The sequence below is a fragment of the Hibiscus syriacus genome, unplaced genomic scaffold (genome assembly GCF_006381635.1).
Source record: "Hibiscus syriacus cultivar Baekdansim isolate YM2019G1 unplaced genomic scaffold, ASM638163v2 tig00111877_pilon, whole genome shotgun sequence".
In the NCBI taxonomy this organism is placed as follows: domain Eukaryota; kingdom Viridiplantae; phylum Streptophyta; class Magnoliopsida; order Malvales; family Malvaceae; genus Hibiscus; species Hibiscus syriacus.
This window is the reverse complement of record NW_024063208.1, coordinates 1,749,090-1,767,305: the sequence shown is the minus strand read 5'-3', so window position 1 is coordinate 1,767,305 and position 18,216 is coordinate 1,749,090. Positions and strand designations below refer to the sequence as shown.

At 32.7% G+C, this 18,216-nt stretch overlaps 2 protein-coding genes across 2 annotated transcripts; both read left to right on the top strand.

Annotated features, from left to right (window-relative positions):
• The first annotated feature begins 10,757 nt into the window (after positions 1 to 10,757).
• Positions 10,758 to 11,422, top strand: LOC120172686. Its single transcript, XM_039180092.1, has one exon. The coding sequence runs from the start codon at positions 10,815 to 10,817 to the stop codon at positions 11,325 to 11,327; it is 513 nt and encodes a 170-aa protein (XP_039036023.1). The 5' UTR covers positions 10,758 to 10,814; the 3' UTR covers positions 11,328 to 11,422.
• Positions 11,423 to 13,678: 2,256 nt separating this feature from the next.
• Positions 13,679 to 18,003, top strand: LOC120172638. The gene is made up of 9 exons (XM_039180051.1): positions 13,679 to 13,835; positions 13,933 to 13,994; positions 14,717 to 14,807; positions 15,442 to 15,528; positions 15,701 to 15,754; positions 16,402 to 16,586; positions 17,075 to 17,157; positions 17,270 to 17,370; positions 17,606 to 18,003. The coding sequence occupies exons 1-9, from the start codon at positions 13,785 to 13,787 to the stop codon at positions 17,819 to 17,821; spliced, it is 930 nt and encodes a 309-aa protein (XP_039035982.1). The 5' UTR covers positions 13,679 to 13,784; the 3' UTR covers positions 17,822 to 18,003.
• The last annotated feature ends 213 nt before the right edge of the window (positions 18,004 to 18,216 follow it).

The following is an 18,216-nucleotide window of genomic DNA, read 5'->3' as shown; positions in this document are numbered from 1 at the left end:
AAACTGGTCATCGATGTACTTATTCTTGAACTCTTCTACAAACAATAACCATTTCACTTGATTCTTTAACATTCTCATGGTGACATTTGTTCACCATACTCTCGTTTGCCTACGTAGTAACGAAACTACTCAATCTAACTTCTCCACTTTGGAGTAGTGAAAACCTTCTAACATTATCTCCATATCATTTAATCAAATATCTGTAACAACAGAACCTTCCTCAACTAGTTTGCCCACGTAGTAACGAAACTACTCAATCTAACTTCTCCACTTCAGAGCAGTGAAAACTTTCTAACATTTTCTTCATATCATTTAATTAAATGTCTGTAACAACATAACCTTCTTCAAATTCACCCTTGAACTCGAGTGCTCTTAACGCTTTTAACTATTTCGATACATTCATTCTATGAGTTAAAGGAATAGAAAATTGAAAACACATCAGAATATCATTCAACATCATAAACACATTCCTTAATCTTATACAGGCACTCCCTGAGGTGTTCGCTCTTCATCCTGCTTGACCAGGTCAGGTGAATTGCTATTACCTTCAGGTCTATCGCCTTCCGCTTCACTTTAGAAGCTCTCATGATCAGACATCTAATATAACATAACAATTTAACTCTATTAACAAGACATCACACTCCTTACACTATCATATCAGATTTTTTTACTTTGTTTTGGCATGTATACCTTTTAAAAACACTTTTGACTTCGGATTAAGCCTAGAATCGGCTAAACTATAGCTCTGATACCATTAAATGTAACACCCCAACCTGTACCCTACCCGGATACGAGTCCAAGGTGTCACATTAACTTTTCAAATCGTTTACTTTTACAAAATAACTGAAAATTTAATTTGTAGTTTAAATTAAACAAAATAATTTACATTAAATACAATCATATGATTTTTACAAAACCTATCAGAGTATATCTGATTTAAATAAAATTTACATGCCAACTACAATCAATATTACAAAATACATACTATTCAATTCTTTTCTGATCTGATCTTTAGAAAGGAGAAACTGACATGTATTGCTCAACTTTGCTCCTTCTTCTTCTCGGAACCTACGTGTGAAACACTCACACGCTAAGTCATTGACTTATTGAGGCATATAAAACATATAATATAAACCATAGAACATTTCATATAACAAAATATATACATGCACATATGTCATCATTATCAAGATCAACATCATTATCATGATATCTATCATTATCATTAACCCATTTAAAACATGTCATCTTGTACTTAACCTTTGTAACATGTCATCTTGTACTTAACATTTGTAACATATCAGATAATACATTTCACCAAGCAATACTGTTGAGTTAATCGAATGACGAAATTGGCCAAGAGGGGGGTGAATTGGCAATAAAAATTTTGTGGAAGCTTTTGCAGAAAATTGAAAGTAATTGCACAGCGATTTACAGTGGTTCGACTTTCTCAAACAAAGTCTACGTCCACTACCTTAGCTATCCACACTAAGGATTTTCATGTTTCAACAAATACACTCAGTATCACATATAAATCGTGTAATATATTTCACATAACAAAGTATATACATCACATACAGTGTATTTATGTTATCTCTTTTAATAATCCATGTACTAGTTCATGTATACTTTTGAGAACTAAAGATATGTGAGTAAGGTGCGAACTATGCACAACACGGTGCAAATCGTAACTGATACTAAGATATGATGCACTTCAGTGCCATCATAACCTAAATAACCACCAACGATGCTGGACATTGATACATGAATGTACCAAAGCTGATATGATAACATTGATACACGAATGTACCAAAGCTGATATGATAGCATTGATAAACGAATGTATCAAAGCTGATAATGGATAAATACTCAACTAATGGCATGCCAAGTATACCCCTAGCTCTCATAACAAATAACATGGGCATTATCTTTTATGACAATTCACATCACTTGCATCATATAAACATATAATCTCATAATTTATTATCATGTAGCTTATGTAACATTCTTGTACGATCTCATAGATCCTTGTCATATAACATATATCACATGTGCATGTAATCACATAGATCGTATCATATAGCTTATATCATTTATCATGTGATCATACAAACACGTATGTCACATCTTGCTCACATATGTTCATATATATATATATATATATATATATATATGAAAATAACACATAGAATAACATGTAAACTTATACATGTACGCATGTACACACTTCCATATAGTTCGTATATCAATGCCATATAACTTATATCATATTCTCATATATTCATGCTGTTCAGTATCACATATCGCATATACATGTAATCATGTAAATCATGTCACATATACCCATTTTCATGTATTCACTTAATTTAGTTTCACATAGCTTGTCACATAGACATATATTCTCATATATTAGATTCATGTATCTTATATTTTATTCTCATATGTTCACACTGATCATGTTATGTAGAATAACATGTCAGACATATCACATAGATGACATCATGTTCTCATATCTTCACATAGATCATATAAAACTTAGATTTTCATCACATAGCTTATATTACATTTTCATATATTCATGCACACATAAGCATTATATCAATCACATGCTTGTACTTATGAAATCATGCATTCAAACATGGGAAATAGACTTATCGCAAGTCTTATTTCCATAAATATCATATATAATATAGCATGCACTAACTTGGGCCTCACTAGTCAAATCAATACTTATAACTCTTATCTCTCACTTGATCAATCTTATCTCATTGACTCATCCGTTACTTGCTTTCGATCTATATCTCGATTTTTGTTCCATATCGATCGACCAATTAATCTCCATTCGATCCTCTCAAACTTGAAACCAACTTCCAATAATTCTTAGATATATAATAGTAGGAATTTCATCAAAAACGAAGCTTAATTGCGATGGATCGAATCGGGTGATTAATTAGTGAAAATAGCTTATCATGTTCAAATTTGGCAAAATAGACCCCAAAACGACCTCAAGACATCGAAAAACGTCAGAATAGTAGTACTTGGAAAAAGTCAACAGGCAGTAAACGGCGGTTAACGGTCAACGTCTCGTTTCGGCTTGGTCCGATTTGGCTCAATCAGATCGATCCGCCGGTTCAGACTGGTTCAACACATTTCCTGTTGGCAGACGACGCCCATTGTCAAGGGGCGGCGCGTGTGGCGGCTCTAATCGTCGGTTCGACGTGAAATTTTCCAAATTTGTAGATCGACACCCCGGAAGTCTCGTGAAAGTGTTTTTTTTCCAAAGAAAAATAACGGATTGTAGAATTTTAGAACGTACCAACTTTTCTAACGAGGATCGACGAGTGATGACGATAGAGCCACAACGACGAGACAATTTCAATCGGGTTTTGAGCCTACGGTGACGATGAGTCCGATGGTGCAGGAAGTGTGATGATCGGGTGGCTGGATCGACTGGAATCGACGAAAACAACCTGGTGATTGAGTTAAAACCGACGAAACTTCCGGTTGAGTTTTACGGAGAACGACACCGATTCACAACGGGATAAAGGTCAGGTTTTGTTCATCATTTAATGGTGAGTCTATTGGTGGTGTCATATCGACGAACAGTGGCCGGACGGTGAAGAATCGAGGCGACAAAGAAAAGTCGATGGGGAAGATAATTCTGGGGAAAATTTAGTAAGTTCTAGAGAAAACCAGATTATACGAGGAAAGAGGTTTTATTTTTCAACATCTATGGAAATGGGTAAATTCAGGACTGGGTCCCTGAATTTCCTTCACTTTCTAAATATGTCTATAAGTTTCGAAAACTTATAATTTAACCCCTAAATTGAAGTATTTAATTAATTTATTATCAAGTGATCATTATACCCTTCCATCCTTACTTCTTTGCTATTCAATCCTACACAAAAAATATATCAATTAAGCCCCTAAACTTTTCATTTTTTTCTTTCAAAATTGACAACAAAGTTTCAAAAACTTACATTTTAGTGATTAGCCTGCTTTTTGGGATGTTACAGACTAGCACATCATCTAAGTTATGCTTCATTAATTTCCATGGCTAGTGACGTTGAATAGATAATTTAGACATCAAAATTTTTATATTTGTAAATAATATAGTAAACCGTGTTTAATAAGTTATTAATGCAATAAAAAATAAAGTAAAGAATACAGAACTCTCCACTTCATCAGGGTAAAAATGAGAACAAATAAGTGGATCACATCAATTAAAAATATAAGGCTAACTACATGATTGTTCACTTTTACTTATGTTTGTGTTTTATCATTTTCTTCATTAATTTAAAAAAATATAATATATATAATTACTTTTGTTTTTATTTAATTAAGATATAATAATTTTATTTTTATTTAATTAAGATATAGTAATTTTATTTTTATTTAATTAAGATGTGATAGCCATGAGTTAACTGTTGTCAATAGTTAATAGTTTAGGCGAATTGACAGTTAAATATTTTGGGATAATCACACATTTGGTCCTTATTATGAATATGATCTATATGTTCATGTTAATCAATATAAAATAGGGTAAATTATACATTTAGTGTTCTAATTACCACTTTTGTTTCATTTTGACCATCTAACTAGTTTTGTTTTCAAAATCATAATTAACGTTTAGTTTCTATTTTATTTGGTCACAGGTCGTTAAAAAATTAATCTTGATCCTGATGCGTCCCCATAAGATAACACCACATCATCACTGAAGAAAATTTAACAAAAACAATTACGTGAAAAATTCTGTTAGTTTTTTAACGATGTGTGACCAAAATAAAACCAATGCAACGTTAAGTATGTTTTGAGAAAATTAATTAGGTGACCAAAATGAAACAAAAGTTATAGTTGGGGTACTAAATATGTAGTTTACCTACAAAATATCATTTTATGATAAAATAAAAGCTAAACTACATATTTAGTCACCCAATTTTTCATCCAATCTTGTTTTGGTCATCAAACTATATTTTTCTTTCAAAATCATATCTAATGTTACTGTTTAGTTTTATTTTTGTCACTCACTGTTAAAAAATTAACATAACTACTGAAGTAACATTATCTTATAATGAAAAGTCAACATTACCATTAATTTTTTAACAGTAAGTGATCAAAATGAAATTAAAAATATAACGATAAATATGATTTAAAAAAATAGTTAGATGATCAAAATAAAATCATACAAATAGTTAAATGACAAAATACGTAGTTTATCCTAAAATAAATTATCCCGACTCGAACTCCAAATTAGTACGACGAAGTGGATAAGTCGGACAAAAAGCTGAGTTAGACAAGAACCACAAGCATAACAGGAAACCCCCATGTAATGAATTAGGTAATGAAATCTACAAAATCCCAGATAGAGAGATGCATAGAAACAAAAATTTCATGATTACAGGTTTGTCTCATTTATGAAGTCAATGAGGCAGGACACCATTATTGCGCAGATCCAGGTTTCAAGGGCTGAATTTCTTTTCTATATTTTCCAAGTGGAGTTTCCACTCCAATGGAGTTTTTGTCAACACACTCTACTCCTTGAAAGAGCTGAAAATCATTCCCTTCAATGGTGTATATATCTTATAACAGTGATAAGATAGATATCAAAATATTTACGTTTCACTTATATTTTTTTAGGATTGAATTTTTAGGAAACTTACTCAAAAATCAACGAGAAATTATCTAAATGTTTGTAATACTTCAGTCTTCTCGGACGAATATTCTATGAGGTTAATTTTATAATATTGTTCATTTGGATTTTCGAACAAAAACCTGAAACCCTTCAAACTCAAAAAAAAAAGTATTTCTCAAATTCCATAAAAAACCGAAAAAACTTCATGGTTAATTTTGTGAGTTTAAAAGAGTTTTTGATAAAATCTAATCTAATAAAGTGGTAGAAGACGTGAGACATATTCACAAGTGTTTAAAATAAAAATAAATGAAAAACTTCTAAATTTGATAGAGAGGATGATAATATAAATAAAAAATTATTTTTAATTTTTTTATATCAACATTAAATTATCACATCATTCAATTATTAATGATTTATCGATTTTGTGCTTTAAATTGAATTAGTTTGATATCGAAGCCATAGAGTTTTTGGTCACGGATTGTATAATAATCTAAAAGTAGAAACAGGTTTTAAGAACTATTATACCACACACAGATTAGGTTTTCTACCCAACAACAAGTGGTAAGGAACATTGGGATGGCAATTTCACGTTGCAAAAGCAACGATTTTTGGACAATTCTATTACATAATTAGAAAATCACGATAATTAATTATGATAATTCTTCTATATATCATTTATTTCAATTGGATTTTTGTTTTATCGAAAAAAATTTAAGATATTCTTTATAAATATATTTGTGTTGGGTCGAGTTATCTTAAAAGGTAGAATGTATGAAGTCACTCTAAACACTGGTCAAAATGAATTTTAGGTGAAGTGTGTAAATTTTTCGAATATGATCTAGTTGATCAAAAACCCAACCGATGTCCATCCCTAAACTTGAACGGATTAATCATAAATTTTTGACATGGGAAGATATGGTAAATGGTGCTGGCTTAACTTGGAAGGGGAAGTCCTTACTCACCACCATCTTAAAAATCTCGTGGAATGCGTTCATCTATCACTTGTGGCAGGAACGGAACCAGAGAACATTTCGGGGTCGTTTCGGGCTGTTGACGCAATTCTCAAAGACATCATTGATATTGTTGGTATCCGACTTAGGGACAAAGCTATTAACAGACTAGATATTACTAACTTTAACCTTTGTAATGTTTGGGGTATAGTCTAACCAATCATTGGTGTGTATTTAGGCTTTTGTTATTTTGTTGATTGGTTATTGGTTGTAGCTTGACTGTGCTTTTGGGTAATAAAATTTTGAATTATTTAAATTTGATTCGATTTGAATTTTTATAAACCTGACTTAAAATAATTCAAATAAAATTTGAATGATAGAAATATATTTATGAATTCTATTGAAACTCGATTCGATTAAACATTCACTTTATTTCTGGTTATACTCGAGGAAATAAATAGATCGATCACATGGTTTGCCCGCATCAAGTGGAGTCAACGTGAAACGCCAAGGAATAAAAATCCAACATTTTTTAGCCAGCTTTACATACATAATCCAAATTTGTAAAAAATAAAATAAAAAGGCATTGGATTCCCAGACAGATATAGTAACAGTTGCCATGTTTTTCAAACTAAGTCATCATTAATTAACTCATGCCCTCCATAAATACCCCACCCCATGCACACGCAATCGGAGCCAAACAAACATGAAGATCAAAACCCAACTCATTCTCCCCTATCTGCTCCTTGCACTTCTTACATCTTCCCAATTCTCGATAGCCATGGAAACAGGCAAGTTCTTCTCTGCTTTCTTTGTTTTGTCTCGAAACTCATTGAATGACCTCACTAGTAAAATGAAGTGTTATTCCCTCTAGAGGTCTTGAGTTCGAACATATGTGTTTACAAGATGTGCACATTCTCAATGACTAAGAAATGATTTTAAACATATACTATCTTACAATCATTCGTACTATTAAAAAAATGTTATCGAACAATCTTATACAAAACACTGAAATAATCTGTGTTTGCAGTTAACGATGCTATGAAGATGTTCAAACCTGCAAAGCCGAACCCAGATTTTGTCAACAGGTTTTTGTTGGCCACTTGGGTATGTTTTCTGATATATGCATTCCTATAAAAAAAATTAAATTATTACATATCTAGATATTTTCTTTGTATTTTCTATCGATAATGTGTTTTATTTTCTAAAAGTTTATAAATTCATCCCTTCAGATAAAATCTTGTATCCGTCGTCCCTGATTATTACATGTGAGTTAGATTGTTACATGATCGGAATATTTATTTGTCTGAATATTGTTGTGTGTGACAATGAAGGGAAGCGGAACGAAGGTGGATGAAAACATGAAAAAGGTTCCATCTGCTCCAAATCCAGGAGGAAATAGGCATCCACCATCCAAGCCATGAATATGAATATGTTGGATTCAATCCTTTCAATGTTTCTACTTTTATATATATATATATATATATATTGTTCAACTACTTTGGGAAATCTGAGCGTGAATTTATTCATTTTCATTGATGCACTTAATATTGGGTTATATATATATTCTGACTGTCGATTTGAATATTACGTAGAGTAAATTTATAACACGTAAATAAATGAATGGTTGTTATTCGAGCACTAGAGATTGTAGGGTTTTTGATCGTTCATTATCTAAGAGTTGAGAGTATATAGAACAAATATTACCACTAAACCACCTTAGATTAATAAAAATAATAAAAAGTATACAAATAGTCCCCGACTATAGAACGATTCTTTTGTTGAGTCCATGACTATTGAAAGTTACAAAATGGTCACCAACTATAGGATGTTATCTTGTTGAGTCTCTCGACTATTAAAAGTTATAAAATGATCACCCGACTATTCATATGTTTCAAACTCGTTCCTTCTCGTCAAAAAATTAACGGCTATTTGAACTTGACGTTGACTTTCTGATTGGGATATGATAAAAATATATTTTAATAATAACTATTGGCACTGCCGTTGATTTCAAGCACTAGCTTGACAACATAATATTTCAAGTACTGACTCAAGGTCATAATGTAAACAGAGACTCGATCAACAAAATACAATTCAAATAGTTATGAGAACATATATCTTATCATATCTCAATGAGCATGTTAAAATTCAGTTAAGACGACCACCAAATTTTTAACGAAAAATGATGAGTTTGGAATATAAGAATAGTAGGGTGTCCATTTTGTAATTTTTAATAGTTAGAGGATTCAATAAAATAATACCCTATAATCAAGGGACTATTTTTGTACTTTACCGTAAATTATAAGTACATATTTACTTATCGTAAGGATAATTCATTAAAAAAATATTAAAATCATATGAATTAAATCGTAAAAATTTACATATAAAAGCACATTATAATGTAGCTTTCACTAAACTTTTTAATATTCTTCATAGGAGAATGTTAATATTTAGGGACAGACACATGATTTTATATTAGGAGGACGAATTTGAACTTATAAATATAAGGGGCGAACTTAAACTTATAAAATTATAAGGGAGAAAACAAATTTTTAATAAAAAATACAAAGATAAAATCTAAAATATATAATTATTTTAAATTTTTAGGGGGACAGCAACCTCCACCCGTCCCTACCTAGATTCATCCCTGGTAATATTTTCACTCATCCACGAAAGCAATGCCCAAACTTACATAGACTTCCTTCCCATAAAAAGAAGTTTGCAACATTTTCCATGCTCACTCCCTATAATGGAAAATGACTACGATGACGGTTTCACAGACAACAGATCATCATCCATCGTTTTAGTCGACACGAGATCAGCCGCCTTGGTCGTAATGATCTACCGATATAATAATAACGTCCGAGGCCAAACATCAAAACAAACACAACAAGATCAACAACATGTGACGATGAAAGGGCACAAGTATGGTCGATGATGATGGAATGTGTATACTGTATTTGTCTCAATTCGAAGAGGACAAAGAGTTGAATATGTTATCGAAACAATACCATAGGGTTTGGTCGAGTTGAAATATTGTAAAAGACCTCTAAATATCCTAAATATGAAAGGGTAAAGTACATAAATGATCATCTAACTATATAGTACATCTTTAGTTTTATTGAGTCAATCGACTATTAGTAGTTACAAAATGATCTCCCGATTATAGGACATTACTTTGTTGAGTCCCTCGACTATTAAAAGTTACAAAATAGTCATTCAACTATTCATATGTTCCAAACTCGTCAGTTTTTGCTAAAAAAATTGATGATCATCTAAGTTGGACGTTACCTTGCTGACTAAGATATGATAAAACCTGATTCTATAACTGTTTGAATTGAATAATCATTTGATATTCTGATATTAGCTTTTACCATATCTCAATCAACACGTTAACTTCCAACTCAAACGATAACTTCCAACTCAAACGATGAGTTTGATGAGTTTGAAATATATAAATAGTCGGGTGACTATTTTATAACTTTTAATAATCGAGGGACTCAACAAGGCAATGCCCTACGGTAGAATAACTATTTTATAACTTTTAATAATCGAATGACTCACCAAAATAATATCATATAGTCCGATGACCATTTGTGCACTTTACTCAATATGAAAACTCATTGATGAAACATTTTACGTTACCCTGGGTTTGGCCAATTATACGTTACTGTCCTTTTCATTGTGATCCCATCCCATGTGAGGATCCCTCGAGGCCAACGACCTCTCAACCCCTTCTTTAATCTTTTACCTACTGGCTCTCCAAAACAAAGGAATGTAAAACGTTATTAGTTAGATTAATTCAAATTTAAATTAAATGTATATATACATAAAATAGTTATCCCTTATTCCCATATGTAATGGGGTAAGGGGGTTGTCCCTTGTTCCCATATGTAATGGGATAAGGGGGAGGTAAGATAGTATGCTGCCCCCAACACTAGGTTGAGAGTAGCTTCCGTAGGAGACCTCCGAATTATGAAAATACCCTCCATAGGACTCGATCCCACGACCTCAAGATTAAGAACCTTGTGCTCTAAATGTATATATACATAATATTAATGATATTGAAATAATTATTTGATATATTGTCGGTAATCTCATTAACCCTTGCTTTTTCTTAGTTTTTAGTGGTTTTTTCTTGGGGTTTTCACTTGTTTCTTGAACTGATGGAAGGGTAGATTTGAGTGGAAGATTTTGAAGTATTTTTTCAGTAGTTTTTGTGATGTAAGAAGATGAAATCATTGAGCAGTGTAGGGCTTGGTTTGAGCTTAGTTTTTGTTCTTCTGTTCTTAGCATTGATTGCGGAGTTGTATTACATGTTTTGCTGGAAGAAATCCGCTTTGAATCCACAGGAAATCCAACAGCAACCATCTCATCAGGTTCATCATCTGCAATCAAACAAAGATGTGTTCTTCGAGCCCTATGACGATGATGATGATGATGATGGCGATGGGTCACCAAGGTTATTGTTCACCATCGTTGAAGAAACAAAGGAGGATTTGGAGTCTGAGGAAGCTAAATCAAAGAGAGGGAGGAGCTTGAGTGATGTGGTGTTCAGTGTTGAAACCCCATATTTGACCCCATTGGCTTCGCCTCCACTTACACAACTAGAGGCTGCTTCTTGTTACAAACACCATAGATCATTCAACCCTTTGTTTGAATCTTCAAATGGTAGGGATTTCAACATGTCTTCATCACCTCCTCCAAAGTTCAAGTTATTGCAAGAGGCTGAGGAGAAGCTCTAAAATGGTCTTACATTAATTGAAGGAGTTGATGACAATGGTGAAGAAGATGGATCATTTGTCACAATTATCGCAGATAAGAACAAAAAAACAGGGTTTAACAGCTACTTTGCCTATTTTCCATTTAAATTAACAATATTTTGAGCTTTTTTTCCCATTTAAAATAACAATATTTTAGTGGGAGGCGGTTAGTATTTTGAATTTCAATCTCCATGTTTAATTAGCTGTTTGGTACAAGTGACGTGTAATCATTTCAATGAGTTAATTGATTTACTGATTTTTCTTTATTCATCTTTGGCACTGTAAATTTCTTACGTAACTCTTCGCTTTTAAATTGCACACTTTTTCAGTAAAAAAAAAAATAGAAGATTATTGATAAGACTCGAATATGACATTTTCAAAATTTGGGGTAATTTAAGGATTGATTTAATTCTTGGAGACATTGTTGTTGATGTTGGCATGGTGGTATTCTTCAACCAGATGATTATTCTTATTTTTTTTTTGGTAATAATGATTATTGTTATTTTGGGTCATAGTGAATGCACCACCTTTTTTTTTTAATTTAAATCCTTTTCCAATTAAAACATCTTTTTTTTAAGGTTAATTATTTCAAAAGCGCCATTTTTTAAGCACCGATTCATTTATATCATTAACATTTTAATTTTTTCAATTTTAACACTAACATTTACATTTAAAAAACTCAAGAAGCTTTTTAAATTTCACAACCCGTTCTTTTTATATTCTTTTTTATAGGATTCATACTTTTTCCTACTCACCATTTCATTAAAACAAGACCCAACCTATGTGCACTCAGGGTGTGCATTTTTGTATACGGATATTATCTGATCTAAAATTTTAGATATCTAAAAATTGTGGATCACTAGAATCGTGGTCTGTATCTTATCTGAAAAAATTGGATATCCAAAATTTTGAGTATCCGAAATTCGGATCGGATAACCGGATATCCGATCAGAATATAAAATTTAATTTGATAAAAAATAATTTTTAATCTAATATTTTATAACTTTATACAATATATTTTCTACTTCTGATATATATATATATATATATATACATTAAAACAATTTTAAACTAAATAATTCATCTCTCTTTTATAGGATTAAAAATATAAAATTTAAGTTTAAATAAATTAAAAGTTGAAAAAAAAAGCTGGCTGGAGCAGAGGCGTGCGGGCTGGGGGCGGGCTGGAGCGCTACTTGGAGGGGTTGTGCTGGCCTGCTAGGGATGGGGCTGGAATTATTGGGCCCAAATAAAATCATCTTAAGGTACAATTTTTTTTCAGATTTTCGGATAATCGGAAACTGAAATTTCACCGATCCGTATCCAATCCGATTATCCGATTTTTTCCTCATATATCCGATCTGAATTATCCAAAAATTAAAGAACGGATCAGATATCCGAATTGTTGGATCAGATCAACGGATCAATGGATCGAGTCGGTTGGATCATATTTTTTTACACACCCCTAATGTGAACCATCGTAGAACCCGACCACGTTTTGTTTCCGCATTTCTGAGCACTCACTCACCATCCATTGACACCAATATGGCTCAAACTCGTAACCAAGGACATGATGATTATCGCCACTGATCATTGATAGACATGAGGAGTATTTCTATCCCTCCTCCTTTATTTTATTTCGTATTAGGACAACATTCTTTAAGTGAGGGGAGGAATGATATTTTTTCCTTGCTTATTCATGTTGGTTTAATGGAATATTTCGATGCTTATGATTGTTGCTTACCTTGGTTGGTTTGTTAGTTTTGTCGTCATCCCTTGTTTACAAGCTTGAGTTAATCTTGTTATGCATGAATAATTGATTTAATTTGATGAAATAATTTCATGAAAGTTTTTAACCTTGTGGTATAATTGTTGGTACTCAACCGTTAAAAATTTAGGTACTAAAATGAATCAAAAAGTTAACAACAAAGTATTAAAATGAAATAAAAAGTTAACGACGAGTACTAAAATGAAACAAAAATTAAACGTTATGTATGATTTTAAAAAAATTAAAAACTTAGGTATTAAAACGGAACAAAAATGATAGTTTAGGTACTAAACATATATTTTACCCTAATTTTTATAGACTTTAACTAAATTTTCGCGCATTTTGTTAATAAAAGATAATATTTTTTTAAAAAGATTCGGATTCAAACAACTTGGTGATGTGTGTGAAAGATTCTAAATGTGTTTTACTTTGTAAATATTTATTTTTAAAATATAAAAATTAAAATTATTAAACTATAAGGATTAAATCTTAAATTTTAAAATAATAGAGGAATCTTTGACACATTTAACAAAATAAATCCCTAAAACGCTGCTGAACTCCATAAAACCTCTGTTGGGCGTCGCTCTAATAACCCAGGAAAAGATCACATCTTTCGAAAGCAGAGAAACTCAATTTTGAAAGAGTAATTTGGTCGAACACCTGATGTTCAAATGAAAGGCAGCAACAAAGCTACTGTTTTAACTATTGCCGATAAATGCAAGGTTCAACACTCTCCACCATTTCTTCCAATCTACAAGTTCGCGGATTTACTCTTACTCTTGCATTTAAATACTTTCACTTTTCTTCCCCCTTGTGCAGAATATATTGGCATCAAACTGGCAAGGTCATCTTAATACCATCAAAACTGATGCCCATGGAAGGTACCCTTTTTATATTTCGTTTCAATTTTACTTTTTTCCCCTTTCTTTTTAATTCAATTAGGTTGTGTTTTTGTTTTGTGTTTCGGGTTTTATCAATCAAATCCTTCAGCTTTGTTGAATGTAGGGCTGTAAATGAGCTGAGAGTATTTGTTTAACTTGACTTGAAACTTGAAAAGTTTAAAACTGAGTTCAAGTCGACTTAAAAGCCGACAAACTTAGAATTGTCAAGTTCAGACTCCAGCTCGAAATCAAAAATTAAAGATTGATTCGGTTCAAAATCTCGCAGGTTTAAAATATTCAAGTTCGACTTGAAATCAAATGTTGAAGCTAAAAAAAATTGAACTCGAAACATTTTCAAACTTAGCTCGATTGAAGCTCAAACTCGAGCTCGGTTCAAGTTCGAACATGAATCTTAAGTACACAAAAGCCTTGTATTTTAAGTTTTAATATAAATATAAATATTATTAATGGTGAGTTTTTTCGATTCAAGTATCAAGTATCTAGCTTTGGCTCATCAAGAACTTTGGTTGAGTCCATTCGATTCGAGTTTTTATCGAGTCGAACTCAAGTAGCTTGCGATGTGTCTGTCTCATTTACAGCCCTAGTTGAATGGTTGAAAACCCCCAAATGTTAGAGTGAAAGAAGAGTTTTAGTGAAAATAGTTGAGGTTAGCTGCATTTTGATATATAGTGTTTGATTGCTTTTAATGTTTTGTATCACAGCAAAGGGAACATATACACGTCGAAGGTTAAGTACATTGTCAAGAAGGGTAAACCTTTTATCTGGGTACCAGAACACGACTTGCATAATGTGGTATCTTTCTCTTGCTGCTATGGCTCTACTTTGTTTTGTTTTTTGTAATGTTTCCTTAATATTCAAGTACCTTGTGGCCACGTAATCTATGTCATTTGGACTCCGCCGGAAGTGTCAAATAAGGGTATGCGTCCGATAAATGCATCTTCGAATAAGGGAGGGTCCCTGGAAGGTCATATACTCTTACGCATGTACGAAATTGTATCAGATATGGATACTTAAAAGGAAATGAAGAGTTGTATTCTTTTATATGTCGGGGGTAAAACAGTTTGTACTTATTTCAGGGCTATGACATTGTTGAACTGTTTATTCTTCCTTTGGTTGATGCACTATTTGGAAAACTATTGTATTTATTTGTGTCACATGTTGAACAGTTCAAGCATACATGTTCTCTTTTTGGTTAAATGTTATCCTTTGTACTTGTTTATATGAAATTTAAATTCCTTTCTCGAAATGTTTGTCGGTCTTGAAAGTTGAAACACTTGTGAATGTTTTTTTTTGTTGTTGATAAAAACACTTGTGAATGTAGAACATACGCTTTTCATTTGCTTTAGTTCTTAGAACTTCGAGGAACTGTCTGTTCACCATGGCAACTGAATTCTCATTTATTTCATTATTTCCTTCTTGTACACAGAATACTATTATTGATGAACGTGGTTCGTTTTCCGTAGCCAGCCCGTTCCCCGGGCCTCTTGGAAAATTACTCAAATCATTGAACAAGGTTGGTGTCTGCATCAACTTTTGCTCAACTTTTCTTTTTCTGTAAGCAGTAATTTAGTCTCTAGAGGTCACTTCCTTTCTTTTGGTAGCATATAATTTGACAATTGTGTTGAGCGTGTATTTTCTAATTGAAGCAAAGTGATGGTGTAATTTGTTATATTTCTTTGCTGCAGTTTCCAGTTCGGGTTGCTCTAACTGGGGATGTTGTGCCTCTTACAGATAAAAAGGTAATTCTATTTAGAAAACTGACTTGATCATAGGAATTTCATACACTTATGAGTATAAATCCAGGATTATGCTGCTGCAACTAAACACACCATGGTAATTCAGTTGTGTCTGCATGTATACTTTTAGAGGGTAAAATTGGATTAGCCATTGTTTGCGGAAACCTTCATATAAGTATTCATTGTATGTCAAGACTCGAGACTTGAGAGAAACAGAGTATGCTGGTCAAATACTTCTTCCGGTTTCAGTAACTAGTATGCTCTTTATGCTTTCCAATTTTCCTAATGTTCCTGGGCATATAGTATCAAAGGAACCAAGATAAGACTTTCTGTCATAAGCTTAAAACAAATGTTTGCAAAAAAACGGTGATTATACATCATTTATTATAGATACTTTTAAACGATCGGAGTATAAGTACTTTTGGGGATTCTAGTTTGTTGAACAAATACGATAAAAAATTAGTATACCACCGTCACTTGATATTTTAACAATATGGGGACTGATCTCCTGAGTATTAGATTTGTTAAGCTACTTTTTTATGCTCGTTCAGGAAAAATTAAACGTTTATTCAGAAGTAATAATCTTGGTAATCTAGATTGAATATATATTTTGAATGGATGCCAACTTTATTAATTTTTTCATGTTATAGGCTCAATCTGTTGCAGAATTCGTTAAAGAAGTCATGCTGGCTGAGGAGAAAGCAGTTAAAGAATTTAGTTATACGGTTTCTGGTGTACTAAGTTTTTCTGATCACTTTTCCACATCTCGAAGCAAGAACCTCAAGGAGCTGATTGACGGGAGTGAAAAATATGTGATTTATAAGTTCAATCTGAGGTATAAACTTCCACCGAGGTTGTTAATTTATCGTATTGTAAATGTAGAAAATTGTCATCACATGAACTCTAGTGGCAATGGTGCTTGTTCTTTGTTGAATCGGGAAAGGGTGATATTAAACCATATCATGAAGAAAAAAGGATTCATAAATGAAGTTGTCTGTAGCTTGGCATTTTCTTGAGAATGATGTTTTCTATTCGAGACATTATATTGCATATTTTTTGCTGATTAAGTAATGGTTGGTTGAAATGCTTTCTGAATGAGAATCCAATAGGTATCCCTCTGTTATGCACTAAACCTTCCATGTTACTGTAGTTTCCTGTTCGATTTGATTTCGGTCGAGTAATTGCATTTAAATACTGTAATTTCTTTGCTTGATAGATTTAGAATATAAATGATCAGAAAGTAGTTTAGTTTGAGAGAAAGGGAAAACAAAAAGAGACACATGAAACGCAAACTTCATCTGAAATGAAATATCTGCTGTACAGTTCTTGCATGTTTGTTGATGGCAACGGAGGAACTCGTGAAGTAGACTTCGAAGATGTGGAAAAATGTAAAGCAAGTTTGCTAGGTAAGACGTCACTGCTGGAAAAATAGTTGAATTCTGTATCTTATGGATAGTTCGGGCATAGAACTACGTCCACAAAGTTTTGACATTTATTTTCGATTTGTTTCTTTTATAGCACCTTATTCTGCTAAGCTCATTGATGGCATTAATCAAAGCGAGGCTCGACGCCGAGGACTGACCCTTTTTTGTTTCATATACTTGAACGTAAATGCAAGAGTGAGATTTACTATCTTTTTCAATTTCGATTTAGTACTACTTTCTTTGTGTTACCGCAAGCATTCGGTTTTATTCGATGTTGTTATCCAGTGTATCATGTCCTCATTAAGCATGGATTGACCAAATGTATGAGATTATATAGTTAAGGCTGTGAATTCCACCATTATAAACTGCATATCCTTGCATGTAGCTTCGGGTTGCTGTGGTCTGATAACTGACTAATCGTTCTTTGTAGGATGCATACATGCTCTCACTTGATCGTAAGGGCTTCGACGTCTTGGGGAAGGTTTTTAGTAAAGCTCCCGGGGATGAAGAAAGCGAATACGAATGGAAGCAATTCCGGATCCCTTTCAAAGAAGAGGCTTGGGACGTCGAGTCCTTTTGTCTCCAACTTGTGGAGATGGAAGAAGAGGCCATCAAAATGGTCTCTAGCTACAGTGGTCTGGGATAGAAAGTAAAGCAGATACTACAATGCTCTTCCAACCCTGTTTCCTCACCATCCAAAATGGTGACATTCGAGTTTGAGTGTCGGATACGGATATTTATATTTAATGCCAAAACTTATATAAATACAACATGTAGAACATAATTAGGATTTAAGAAAAATTTGAGCAAATTGGTTGAAGGTTGAAATGCCTGAATTGTAATGTCAGTTTCTTAGCTCAATTTCTCAACAAATTCGTAGATGGGCAGTGGACATAACTTGATATTCTTAGATCCAGTGGACCATATTGCATGATGTTGACAACCTTCACAATCTCATGTTTGGGAATATATTATGTACTCATTGTCTAGACTCTATCCTTTCTGAAGTATATATGTAATATTTATGCAAAATTTGAAATG

Bases quoted from the DNA above. Each gene is read 5' to 3' on its own strand.
- LOC120172638 (XM_039180051.1), top strand. From the start codon at position 13,785: ATGAAAGGCAGCAACAAAGCTACTGTTTTAACTATTGCCGATAAATGC. The intron at 13,836-13,932 runs GTTCAACACTCT...CCCCTTGTGCAG, and splicing joins CTATTGCCGATAAATGCAAG to AATATATTGGCATCAAACTG. The intron at 15,529-15,700 runs GTTGGTGTCTGC...TCTTTGCTGCAG, and splicing joins TACTCAAATCATTGAACAAG to TTTCCAGTTCGGGTTGCTCT.
- LOC120172686 (XM_039180092.1), top strand. From the start codon at position 10,815: ATGAAATCATTGAGCAGTGTAGGGCTTGGTTTGAGCTTAGTTTTTGTT.